The following is a 13,763-nucleotide window of genomic DNA, read 5'->3' as shown; positions in this document are numbered from 1 at the left end:
AAATATTTGCAATAAAATGAAGAAAAAAAAACAAAAAAAACACAGGTGTTATCATTATGGAAAAGCATTGAAAGCACCAAGATTTTTCAAAAGAAGTGAACCACAAAGTCATGTAGTTTGTGCAAGATTTCATGCATTTGGGTTTGGGGTTAAAATAATAATTTACAGAATTCTCAAAATATTCACCAGCCTTCATGGCCATAGCAGGATACAGTCTGGAGTTTAGAAACTAACATTCATGCACCTGAAATATGAATTCTACACTCAACACATTTTGCTTAAAAAAAATAGTGTTCTACATCAGACTCTTGAGAAATCTTAATTATGGAATTGTGTTTTTTATTCTAAATAATATTTTATTCAGGGGCAGGGAGTTATTAAAGGATGGTCTGTGGTAATTCCTATTTAGGAGAATCCATGAAAATTGAATTTCTAAAATGGCTACTTTTCACTAGATGCAAAGCAAAATACAGAATTAGTTAGGGGCCCATATCTTGCAAATGAATGAAATCAGTGTCCTCTCAGACTAAATGGTTATCCAAATCTCATGGTTCTTGGAAGTGTGAGGCTTGTGCCTCTAGGGGGCACAAACATTTGCCAGAGAGTTTCCAAGTGCTGGATAGGAGGAACCTGAGAAGGAACAGGCTAGCAATCTGCAATACAGAAAGCTGTTGTGTGTCACAGCCTGTAGACTTTGCAGGGCTGGAGCTGCGCCAGCTTTAAGGCGGTGCAAATGGCACAGAGCACCAAGCCAAGAGGGCACAAATCTTAAGAAGATCCACAATCGAGAAGATCCACTTGGAGGCACTAAATTTTGGCCCCGCACAGGCCTTGCCATATTACAAAATATTACCAAAGTCCACCTTTGGCTGGCTATGTCTTTCTCATAAGTTTTTGTTTCACTCCTGGAGCCCCTTAAGTTGTGCGGCAGCTCCCTACTCATTCCCATTCCTATGTGGTTTTTCTGCGCCATTTTGTTATGAGTTGCATACCTACGCAAGAACAAGTCTGTATGGACTTCTGGGTTTGGTACTATGCTAGAATTTGTCTCTCATTTTGCAACCGTAATAGATAGAAATTGCTTGTGGGTAGGGGGGATATCAGTCCAGGGACAGCTGCCTATTTTGTATAACGGAGTAGCAGCCACTTACAGACTTTGAAGCTCCCCCTACACTCCACAGGCTGGATTTTTGGAGCTTTTTAAGTGTGTTGTCTGTGAACTGCATTTGGCATTAGGGCCTTCCTTCCCAGAGGCCCAGAGATTTCACTATGTGCAAAGGTTATCATGCTGTAAAAAGCATTTGGGTGGTATTCAAAATTAGTTAAACTCAGTATTTTTCATTGTTATTTATTTATTAAATTTGCATACCACCCTTTTCCCGACAATCACAGGATGGCTCACAACATAAAAATACAAAATGAGAACACAAAATGCATAATAAAAACAAACCAATAACCCCCCCTCCCACAAAGACCTTTAAAAGTCCATAGAATGTTAATCAGCCCAAGGCCTGGTTATAGAGAAACATTTTCACTTGGCGCCTAAAGATAATGTAATGCAGGTGTCGGGTGAGCCTTCCTGGGGAGAGCATTCCACAAATGGGGAGCCACTGCAGAAAAGGCCTGTTCTCGTGTTGCCATCCTCTGGATCTCTCGAGAAGGAGGCACACGATAAAGAGTCTCAGATGAGGATCTCAGTAGGTTCATATGGAGAGAGGTGGTCCTTGAGCTACAGCCGTCCTGAGCTGTTTAAGGCTTTATACGTAGGTCAAAGCCAGCACTTTGAATTGGGCCCAGAAGCTAATTGGCAGCTAGTGCAGTTGGTCCAGGAACAGTGTACTAAGCTCAAACCGCCTTTCGCTGACCAGACCTGGCCTTGAATTCTGTACCAGCTGAAGTTTCTGAACTGCCTTCAGAGGCAGCCCCACACATAACACATTGCAGTAATCTAACCTAGAGGTTACCACAGCACAGATGACATAGGTTAGGCCATCCATCCCTGTCCAGGAGTGCAGCTAGGCCACCAGCCAAAGGCATTCTGTGCCAATGAAGCAACCTTAGCCTCAAGTGACAGCAAAGGATCCAGAAGTATCCCCAAGCTACGTACCCGCTCCTTCAGAGGGCATCTAACCCCATGAAAAGCAAGCAACCTCACAGCCATCTGGTTTAGCAAACAGCCCACTAAGAGTGTTTCAGTCTTAGCTGGATTGAGCTTCAGCTTATTGGTTCTCATCCAGTCCATTACCAAGGCAAAACAATGGTCCAGTACATCCACTGCCACACCTGCAGGTATGTGTCATCAGCATACTGCTGATAGTGCACTGTAAAATGCTTGTTCTATAAGGTCTAAAGTAACATAAGCAGGAGAAGAATTTGGTTTGCTTGTATCACAGTGATTGGTGAGTGCATAGTAGGTTTAGCATGCTCACATGTTTATCCGCATTGTATGAATGTGAATGCTGGGAGGCAAAAAGCCAAAGGATTTTCACAATGCTGCAGTGAGCCTCTGGCTTGCACACTTCCCCCTCCTTCTTCCTCTTCCTGCACAGCTGGGAGGTGGAATTTGAAAGCTTTCACTTCTCTTTGTTTTTTTAATTAACTGCAGCTCATCATTTTGTCCAAACCCCGCAAAACATGGTTCAAATAAGCCAACTTCAAAACATGGGTTATGGATGTTATCATGTATTTGATTATGAGAAGAGAGTTCTGACATGATATGTAATCAAACTGGCTTTAAAAAAAGATGTTACATTTCCTGGATTGCCGTGTATAATTACTGTACATGGAAAAGTAATTCTAGATAATACTCAAGACAATTTTATGTTGTTTAGTTACCCCCAAATAAGTTAAACACTCTGCTGAATGGTAAATCAGCATAGTTATGTCAAAAGATGGATTTCCCCCTCCCCATCCACTTTGAAGCATGCTTTCAAGCATGCTTTGGGGTAAATCTGATGTTCACATTAGGGTTTGTGGAAAACTAGAACATAATTTTATGAATGTTGCATTGGGCAGAGTTAATTCTATTTTCGCATCTCATTATATTGATGTCCCACAATGCACAGGATATACACATTGCCCTGATTTAGATAACCTGAACCCAGCAGAAGGCTGCATGATTGCTGGGATGCTGAATTCTCATTGTTCAGAGAAACAGGGAATGGGCGTGCCTGGCCTCAAATTAGATCTAAAATGTTTCACACAGGAGTCAGGATGCTTCTCAGTACTAATCAGTGAGGGAAGTAAAAGAGGGGTGCCAAGACTGTGCATGCAGTGGAATGTGCCAGGAACACAAATGTCACAGAAGTGATTCATTTGTCACCTGCAATTCTCATGTATATACCTGTACTAAGAAGCACAAACCAGTGTATTCAGAATGTATGCTTATTTTGATGCTTACATTTGGTTGTTAGAACCATTTCAAACATACAGGCACTTGCATTTCAAAAATCTAACTCGCTAACTTGCGTGTAATTTTTCCCTGTGTAGATACGATTTTGACACGGGGTTGCTTTGAGAAAAAATGATCCCTCATGTGCCTTCTGAGGTGGAATCTGTGGGTGCCTGTATGCATGAATGAATGGACTAGCTGTAAGATTATTAGCTGGAGAGCAAGAGATTCAATGAGTCTTACTCTGTGCAAAATAATAATTGGTAAAATATATCTGAATTATCTATTCACTTTGAATTCTCTAAGCAATGCTGTGAAAATGCAATTAATAAATCCTATTGCATCTAATGGCACCCCACAGCTTCATAAATGTATAAACATTAACATGAGCAGCCTGGTCCTCATTTCCAGCACAGCTCTGCAAGCAAACACAGCGATTTATCTTTCATTGAGAACACTTTTATTCACAAGGCAAAAACCAGAGTTAGACTTTTAGGTTGTGGGCAAGGCACTCACAATGTGAGCAAATGTTATTCTGCTCACAGAACTAATTTAATGCTTGTGATACAAAAACACTAAATTAGCCTTGAAGAATGGGTTCACGCATGTCTACTAGCATTCACCAGACATGATTACAACCCAAGCCTTAAAACCAATAGAATTCTGCAGGTCCTAGGAACAAACTTAATTCTTGGGACTTTTTTGTGAACTAGATAAACCTTTTGCTGGTTTATCTCTTTTATTTTCTATTTTATTTTCACCCATTTAAAAAAATATTATAGTTTAAGAGCTGCAAGGTGGCTTCCATTTCAGTAATAAAATAAGGAGTCTTCTATTTGAGTGAGAGTCAATCCCCAGTACTTAAACATTCATGCTGAAAGTAAACACAGCAATGTACAGCACTAGGTCAGAAATAACATCTCTTGATTACAAATTCAGGATCTTATTGGGAAACTGTACACTGAGCCAAAACTCACTTCTTCCTTTCCATGTGTTTCAGCATCTGGCAGTGAGTGGGAAACAGATGTAGGATATCTGATACTGCAGTAATGTGACTAGACTCAATACATTTGCAGTGCTCCATCCTTCTGATAGACTCTAGTCAGTCAGGTGGACTGTTGTCTGTTTTTATCAGCACCATTTCTCGAAGCATGCTGGACACTGGAGAATGTCTCTTTGCAATTGTGGGGCACTAACGCCTCTTCAGTAGTGTCCTCTTTGGAAGGTCTCCATGTCTCTCAATGTGGCATATGTACACATTTCCAGACAAATATGCTGTATTTTCAAACAGAAAGTAAGAGAAGAAATAAAAGTTACAGCAAGCTGATAGATTTTAAAAGTAATTTTAATGTATATTTAAAGTTGTTATGCTTGGTTTTTTGCTAGTTCAACATGACTGCTTGTCTTTCAAGCATCTGAGTGTCGGGGTAATTGCTGGCAGGCAGGGTGGGCAACCAGGCAGCGACATTATATGTGCCAGCCTGTTCCTCTCATCTGTGTGCCGCTCCTCAATCTTCCTCCCCAATGAGATTCTGTGACTCATGTCCGGAGACACTGAGCACACATTAGCAGAGAAACAACATCAGCAGAACCTAGGCTCTGGGGTGTGAGTACTAAGCTACTTTATTTATATACAAAATCAGGACAAAGGAAAACATGGCTCCTCTCCTTCTTGGTCTCAGAGAGAAGAGAGAACACAAAAGCAATACAGAACGGAACTTCCGTTCACAAGACTCCAACAATCAGTGCTGGAATGTAAAACACAGACATGTGATTAAAACATTCCCACACGTCTGCACAGCGAGGGAGTGGAATACAAACACTGAGCCAATTTTCAGAAAAAGCAGAAAATAATTTTCTTTAATCTGTATTTTTCTAGCATTTAGATAAAGATTTACATACCTGCTGTCATCTCCGCCAGCACTAACAACATATCTGTCCCCACTTGTAAAACGAATATTAGTCACATGGGCTGAGTGACCTAAAAATCGTTTATGTTTTGCCTTTGAAATAAAACAAAATCTACATGTCATTTTCATTATTTTTAAAACGAGCCCCTAATCCCACAGTATGCATATGTAGAATTATTTTTAATCTATCTCGCCCACAACCTGCTGCTACCATCTACATTACTGCCACACTATCCCAATCTCTCCTGACCCTTTAGAAACAGAAGTGTGGTTCAGCGGCTGGATCGATTTAAAGTTTGCACTGATCCAGCTGCTGAACCACACTTCTGTTTCTATGTAGAGAACTGCAGAACAGTGATACTGCAGTTGCACATGCATTCTTTCATTTGTTCTCTCAGTGTTGTGCTCTTCCACTGGGGAACAGCACTCTGGGGCTAGGTTGAGTCCAGTCTGCTACTCAACTGTCCACAAAGGGCTGCAACTGCTACTTGTTGCAGGCAGCACCTGGGCATGCAAATCCGCTTACATCTTAGAAGGTGGGACAGCATTGCAGGCCGGCGCTGCCTTGCCCAATGTTTCCCGATGAGGGGCTGCTTCTGCTGGGGGAATATCAGATGGCTGGGAACCAAAATGGCTCTCTGACGGCCAGGAAGACTACCTGCCAAATTAGCCAATGGCCATGTCAGACCTCTTACGTCTGGAATCAATAAAGTTGTGGCCTTGAGTCTTGACTGGTTTCTTTACTGGGTCAGCTTGGCAGGGTTGCAGTACCTGGGCACGCAACAGCTACTTGCAACAGATTAGTGGCAAGTTGTATGAATGGAGTCAGGACTGTCCCATTGACTCAAACCACCAAGCAAGCAATGATACTTGTATATTTCATTTTCAATCTTCAAAGGACTCCAGAGGTCCTTTTGAAGAAAACTAGGTGGTAAAGAAAAATATCCTGCAATTTTCCTTCTCCAATTTTACAGTGGTTCACCTTAGTAAAGGAGCTCTCATAATCTTCAATCAAAAGGTTCTTACAAATTTTTCTGGACAAGGGAAGTCGAACAGCTTGACCATGCCAAAGTCATCGCCTGTTACAAGGCTGATTCCCGAGTGAGAAACACAGGCACAATTTACATCGGCTTTCTCAGCATGCCTGGACCAGATTCCAACAACTTCATCTCCTAAAATGCTGAAGCAAAAGGTAGAAAATGGAGCCATTTAAAGAAACATATTTTGATCTAGAGGACTGATGTAAATTTATTTACTTATTTAAAGTGTTTACCTAGATCATTTATTCTATTAAGAGTACAGGATGGTGCACAGCAATTATGTCACAGCACAAACAGTGTCAGAAAAACTACTTATACATCCATAAAACAGGAATTGCATAAATTTGGGCAGGAAATGATGTGGCATATTTTAAGAAAGCTTCAGTATGTCTGGATTTACCTGGTCCAACTGGCCCATGTTATTCTATCAATCACAGTTTGATCCAGGAGCTGTTTTCCTGAAGGCACTTCATAAACTTGCCTTTTGTAAGACCCAGTAGAGACCTATAAGAATTAGTATAGAGTGATACAATTGCAGATATTCTGATGATATTTTTGTCTTGAAATACGTTTCTGCTAAGGAACAAATAGGTCAACATATCAAGAGATACTAATCAATATAATTTTCAAAATCAACAGTAAAACTGTTGGTGTATGTACCTGATCCTATGCTATCCTGTCAACCATCCTATTCTTATTCGGCTTTGGTTTTCGCTTGAGCCTTGTCATGGTAACAATACTTAACAGAATATTCTAGGAATATAAAAAGTAGTGCGTTTCTACAACACAACACAAAAGCTGAATTGTCTTTAAACTGGTTCAGACATAATGACAGCTTCTAAGTGAATAACTTGGAGCCACTCTCAAGCTTACAGTGGCACCATTCATGAGAACCAGCACCTTTGCATGGAGGTTGCAAATGTGGGTGCTGGCTATTGGCATGATAACAATGGCTTGAAAAAGGGTTCACTAATTACACAGATCCTGGTGGCCTGGTAGAGGCACTGGTGCTCACAAACAGAAGCTTTGCTTAACTGTGCTTCTATTTTGCAAGCCTATTTGCAGCACTGCGCCTTCCCAGTGTGCTCTTTGTTATGTCTGAGCCTGTGTAACACATGAAACAAATAGGAGTTTTTAATTCCTGGACATAAACTAACCATCAGTTCCAAGATGTATTTCTACTTACATGTGAGAGACGATAAACAGAGTAAGATATTGGAAATAGTTATTATTAATTAAATATTTATACTGCCCTTCATCCAAAGATCACAGGGAAGTTTACAATATAAAAACAAAAATACATACCTTAGTAACAAACAAATTAATAAATTAATAAAAAAATAAAAGCTCCCAGTTATATTTACCTGAAGATAACAGCTATCTGCTGAAAAATCCATTTGAATTACAAAACTAGGAATGTCTTTGCAGTAGCTAGCTCGGTTAAGAGTAGGCCCCAATGTCAGGTCATAAAAATCCACTGCATTTTCACTGGAACCCACTGCTAAATAATGAGAATCAGGACTGAACCTATGTAGATAAACAGGTTAAATGAGTTCTTGCTGGTGACATTGTATTAAACAAATCTCAAAATATTATTTTTTTCATTTACTTTTTATGCCAGATATTTTGTAAAATGATTGTGGTATAAAATGGAGCAAAGATTTAAAGCATATGCTATATAAATATGAAATAAAAGACATTTCAATGCTGCAGTTCTACATACATTTATCTTGGAGTAAGCCTCACTGAACACAGATTTACTTCTAAGTAACAATGTCATCAAATCATGCCTTTCTCATAGTAAATATCAAGTGGAGTATTCCCCCCCCCCCCTTTAATCACTAACTGAACCTCTCCAAATCAAACTTGGTCATTTCTTAACAATTTTCTCTGCCACAAAATGGTTTTATTCCATTTCAAACATTTTTTCCACATCAAATAGCATCCTTTACTCTACTTGTTATGGTATTCCTGTTTTGTTCTCTGTTCATCTGTACATAGCATGGTATTCAACTACATTTTTACTCATTTAGTCATGTTCATTAATTTCAGTGGGTCTACTCTGAATAAACCTTAGTTAAACAGCACCTCAAGTATAGACTCCACAAATGCCACCACTGAAATTGTCAGTAATTTATGTTCTTGAAAACCTTGGGGTTTCACTAGGGCTTTGTAAAATCTGCATATATTTTTTTAAAAAAATTGTTTCTGGCTTGCACATGCACCCACCAAACAGGTGTCTGTTTATGTCAGCTGTGTGCAGTAGCGATTAGCAGCATAGCACAGCATTGCTGAGCTGGCTTTGCACCCGTCGCTGCCGATTACCATGAGGGGGAGTGGCAAAGCAGTGGGGAGCTCAGTGCAGTGGGCATGAAGCGGCAGAGCCAATCCAATGCTCCTGCCACTTACACTGTGCCAAGTTCCCTGTTGCCTTTCCCCTCCCCCTCAGATTGACTGGCAGAGATGTGCAGCTTCGGGAACCCAGGTCAGCAACGCAGACCCACCCCACTGGCTGCTATTGGTTGTGTGTCTTAAAGGGGCCTAAATCACTCTGTTCCCTTCAAAAAATGGTGACAGGCAGTAGTGTGCACACAGTACATTCACTACCACAAGATCTTGTGATTGCCACCAGTTTGGATGGCCTTAAAAAGGAGTTTAGACAAATTCATGGAGGATAAGGCTATCAATAACTAGATCATGATGGCTGTGAATTTCCAGAATCATAGAATTGGAAGTGAATATAATAGTCATTTAGTCCAACCCCCTGCAATACAGGATGACCCATGACTCTGAGATTAATAGTTATTTGCTGGGGACATGACTGGACAGAGTGCTGTCACAGTCATGTCTCCTTGCTGTCGCATTCATGTCCTTGTGGACTTCCCATAGGCACCTGGTTGGCCACTGTGGGGAGTGATTGCTGGCATAAATGGGACTTTGGTCTAATCTAGCAGGGATACTCTTATGTTCTTAATGCATGCATGCACATCTACCATATCCAACAAGATGCGGATATAATTTTTAGAGAATCCAGAACCACAGCAGGTAAGGGAACATGATATCTCACCTGATGTCCTGAATGGCTGATCTTCTATCCCTTTTCTTTCCCCATATTTTCAAAGAGTTCACTAACAAGATAATAAATTCTCCATTTTTCATGCCAATAGCCACCATGTCGCCCTCTGGACTATAAGACACAGTGCGTGCTGCGTGGCCCAAATTTACTTTGTTCACCATCTTCTGTGAGAATTGGTTTTTAAAAGGAAGCACAATTAAATGTTTCCATTTATGTACAATGAATATAGCATAGCAAGATTATGTCACGATTTATTTTTAGCTCTTACGTTTACTTAATTCCTGGAAATACATTTAAAAGAAAATATGTGCAAGTTTTCTCAGTGGATTTATTTTTAATGTATAATTTTTCTAAACAATTATATAGTCTTACTGTAATTTTTATACCTACTTTATCAGCAATATCCCAGAGTCTGACTGTCCCATCTTCTGCAGCAGAAAGGAAAACATCACGAGAAGGGTGTGTTGCTAGTCCCCAGATAGGCCCATCCATGTGACCATTAATTAGAATGTTACATGCTGCATTTTTTTCTCCAACTTCTATTATTTCAGCATTCTTTGTCCCAACAAGAATTTTCCCCTGGAAGAATGTTCAGTTAATGAAAACTATTTTTAAAAATAGCATCTGTTGATGAGGGGTAACATGAATCTATGCATAGTAACTTAGAAATCATGAACATATTTCCACTAAAGGAATTGTTGAAATCATGAAAATATTAAATACTTAGGGGGGCAGGATCCTTGCTCACCCTGATTGCTAACCTCCTACTATTTCCCCCATGTTAACCCCTGAGCTTCACTTGCAACTACTAAGCTCCCTTTTCACCTTTCCAGGCCCTATTTCTGAAGCCTCTTGTACTCCTTTTTTCACCTTCATACTCATTTCCATACCTCTTCCTCCCTCCTTGTTTTTCACACCCCTTTGCACTGCCTGGTTTTCACCTCCACCTCCTTCCCCACCCGCCTTCTCCCACCTCTTTTCAAGTGTCCCTTGCACACAGACCATCCCCATTTCCATGCCACCTCCTCCTCTCTTCTATTTTGCAGCCCGCCTCCCTTTGCACACACATTCTCATTTTAAACACTGGGAAAGATTTGAGTAGAGCAAGAAGGAAATTGGGAAAGACTGTGCTGTATCCATGTTAGCTTTTTGGTGCTAGCTTGTGCTTCTGTGTTGTAGACATATTCGTTCTTTCTGCTTGTTAAAACTTAAAGAACAAAAAGATAGCCCTCATTGTTCCTCCCTTTCTCTCTCTGTGTTCCTCCATCCCCTCTTTGCTCAAACCTCTCCTGTTGTGAAAACTGCCACTTTTCTCCTATCAGTGTTCCTCCTTTCTTTCTCTCCCTTCCTCAATACTTTCATGCACCAGAGAGGATCTCAATATTGCTAGAGTATTGCCCAAGTCAAGAAACAGCAGTGAAAGGTACAACAAAGAAACTAAATACCAAAAATGCCAACATGCGTATATGCTTCCTCAACATGTTGTGAAGGTCACCAATCTGAATGGCTTTAAATGGGGATTAGACAAAATTCATGGAGTAGTTACATGGAGTAGCTACTAATCCTGATGGCTATATGCTACCTCCACAGTCAGAGCACTGGACTACATAAGCCTTTTGTCTAACAGGCTCTTCTTATCTAATATTTGAATAGAATTTTAACAGCTAAAATTGAGAGTGGCCATGCTATGATGCTTAGAAACAAACAGAAAAAATAGGTTGCTGACAAATAAGCAAAGATGATATAAAACCAATATGAATCAACATGATAGATGTTGTCATCTCTTTAAGGAGACCAGCACTTACTTTGCCTCTGCACACAGAGCGAACACAGTCAATTATCTGTCCTGTCTCTAATCTGAAGGCACGACACCGCCTTAGCTCCTGATCCCATAGTTTAACTGCTCCACCTTCTTTTGATCTAGTGAAAATAAAGAAACATTATAGAAAGAATAGATAAAATCGCTCAATGTAAAATGCATGTGTTCAAATCCCATATTCCATTCATTCAATGGATATCACAGTTGAGATTCACGAATGAATAATTAAAACCGCTATTTTAAAATATAAAATATTATGTCAGTTTTGCTATCCACAAACTATTTTGCAATGGTTTTAGCTCACTTAAGAGTATGTAATTTTTAGATTTCCACATTTGTCATAGTTGTTAAGCACATGTTTACTATTTTGTAGACGCTTCTGTTATTTTAACTATTTCATGTCACATTGTAGTTAAGGCTAATATGCTAGCCAGTGAGAGCGTGACTGCTCAACTTTTCACTCCCTTGACTTGGGTATTCATTCCCCTAATCTTAGACATAATCTAGTACATGCTTAACTCTTTCCTATGTGAGAGAAAATGACTGAGGGTACTCCTTACTTTATAATACATTTTGTTGCAGTAAGAATATAGGAAAACATAAAAAATACAAGATTATTTCTTAAAGTCAGTCACTCACTTTGAAATGATTACTTTGCTGAAAGGCTTATTAGTATTATGCTAAAGAAGATTGAGTCTAGCAGCAAACCATGCAATACTAGTGGGAAACAGGTGAAATCATTCAAATTAGTTTCCTGTTTTACTCATTGTAAATAATTAGGTAGGGAATTTTTCTAACATTTAACAAGAGCTGCCATGGTTGCTGTGTCAGTAAAAGTCGCTACTTGCTCTGCTACAGCAAATAGAGATAAATAGGTTTAGGCTGTCAATTTACTTATGTACAAATAATGAATTGTATATACTTAAAAGTAGAACTACCACAGTGTAATTTACTTCAACACATTTATGCATTCATTAATATATTTGTAAAATGTATCTGTAAGAAAACGAGACTCACGGCCTCTCCTTGCCTCCTGTTACAATTAAGCCATCTCGTAGTGTTGTGTACATTGCAAATATAGGCCCATTGTGAGCTTTGCCTACAATTCGATTCAGTATATGTTCTTTCCAAACACACACATCTCCACTGATTGTACCTGTAAATGTCAAATTATTCTGAAAAGGAGGGAGGGAATGTGTTCATCACATGATTTCAAAAGGGGGGAAATGCATATATTTATAATGAAACTACAGATGGTACAGAGCACAGTGGACAGAATACTAACTGTGGTTCACTGCTACAAGCATTTTATACCAGTTCAAAAGATCTTCAGCAAAATGATTTACGTTATCAGTTAAAAATATTGGTTTTACGGTTTCAATACTTTAATGGCCTGGAAACAAAGCACTACCTTCTCCCATAGAAACTTGCCTGCTAATTAAGATTGGCCCTTGTCCAGGTTTTCCCGTTCTCAAAGCCAGTTAAAATGTCATTTTCTCTGGTAGTATCAATATGGAACTCCCTCCCCAGAAAGGTTTGCCTTGCACCTTCTTAACATTTTTTTAGGTGTCAGGAGAAGTCTGTCCTGTTCTGTTGCACTTCAGTGGCTTTCTAATGGTATTGGAGATTTTCTTGTAAATTGAGTGCTCCTCAGAGGGCACGTGTTGCAGTGAGATCATCAGGACTGACCTCACTGTTTGTGTGGGTGGGAGCGATTGGATAGCCACAACAACCCTGATTGGTGGTCCCTCGGTTGCTGGGCAAATCTGGCCAATGGGGAATTTTGTGTATTAACTGAGGGACCTTTATATACCGCTGCACATTGCATAGAGCTTCCTCTTTTCGCCTCCTGCACCGGATCACCCGCCCACCCCCCCTATATTTAGGGTCTTGCTATGACCTTGCTATGCCATCGTTGGTCGTCTGTTTTGGGACAGGGGCCTGGTAGGAATTTTCCCATTTAGTTGATTGGCTGGTGCCACTTGGGTGCCTGGTAGGAATTTTCCCATTTAGTTGATTGGCTGGTGCCACTTGGGTTTCGCCTGCCGCATAGCAAATTGTCACAATTTTGTAAGGTTTGGCAGTTAGGCATTGGTTCAAGGTGGTCCGGAGGTGGGGTTGGAGTACCTGTCCCCTCCAATGCGCAAAGCTTTTCCGTTAAAGGAATCCAGGGATTCACCATGCTTTTGTCAACCCCTTTCGGGGGGGGGTAGGGCCACGCAAGAGTCCCTGGGAGCATTTGGGGTGAGCTTGAGTCTGATTCTGGACCAATGCTCCCCCACGATGTTTACCTGTACTGACAATATGGTGGGGCCCAGTCGTCAGTGCTGCCCTGCTGTGGTCAGCTGCAGCTAGTCGGGAACCAATGCCTAAACAAACCCCTCACTATCTGTAATCAATAAAGTTGTGGCCAAAATTATGCCAATAACCTAAAAACTAAAATCCGTGTCAATTGTGTCTTTATTTTTTGGGAAGCTCCTGGAGATCTTAACACGCAATTACCGTTTATTCTGTTTCTTATGTGAGT

The 13,763-nt window shown here is 40.3% G+C and overlaps 1 protein-coding gene across 2 annotated transcripts in view; it reads right to left on the bottom strand.

Moving 5' to 3' along the window:
- Nucleotides 1-3,834: 3,834 nt before the first annotated feature.
- Nucleotides 3,835-13,763, bottom strand: part of EML5 (EMAP like 5) — an 83,219-nt gene continuing 73,290 nt past the window's right edge. For both annotated transcript variants that reach the window (XM_081006291.1, XM_081006290.1), the window contains exons 34-42: nt 12,254-12,411; nt 11,223-11,337; nt 9,808-9,996; nt 9,409-9,581; nt 7,706-7,868; nt 6,742-6,845; nt 6,328-6,481; nt 5,294-5,394; nt 3,835-4,666 (exon numbers count right to left, since the gene is read on the bottom strand). In XM_081006291.1, the coding sequence (XP_080862417.1) occupies nt 4,630-4,666; nt 5,294-5,394; nt 6,328-6,481; nt 6,742-6,845; nt 7,706-7,868; nt 9,409-9,581; nt 9,808-9,996; nt 11,223-11,337; nt 12,254-12,411 (1,194 nt within the window). In that variant the 3' untranslated portion in view covers nt 3,835-4,629. The remainder of the gene's footprint in view (nt 4,667-5,293; nt 5,395-6,327; nt 6,482-6,741; nt 6,846-7,705; nt 7,869-9,408; nt 9,582-9,807; nt 9,997-11,222; nt 11,338-12,253; nt 12,412-13,763) is intronic.

The sequence above is a fragment of the Podarcis pityusensis genome (genome assembly GCF_964106645.2).
Source record: "Podarcis pityusensis genome assembly, chromosome: 1".
NCBI classification, from domain to species: domain Eukaryota; kingdom Metazoa; phylum Chordata; class Lepidosauria; order Squamata; family Lacertidae; genus Podarcis; species Podarcis pityusensis.
This window is presented reverse-complemented; position numbering and strand designations above follow the sequence as displayed.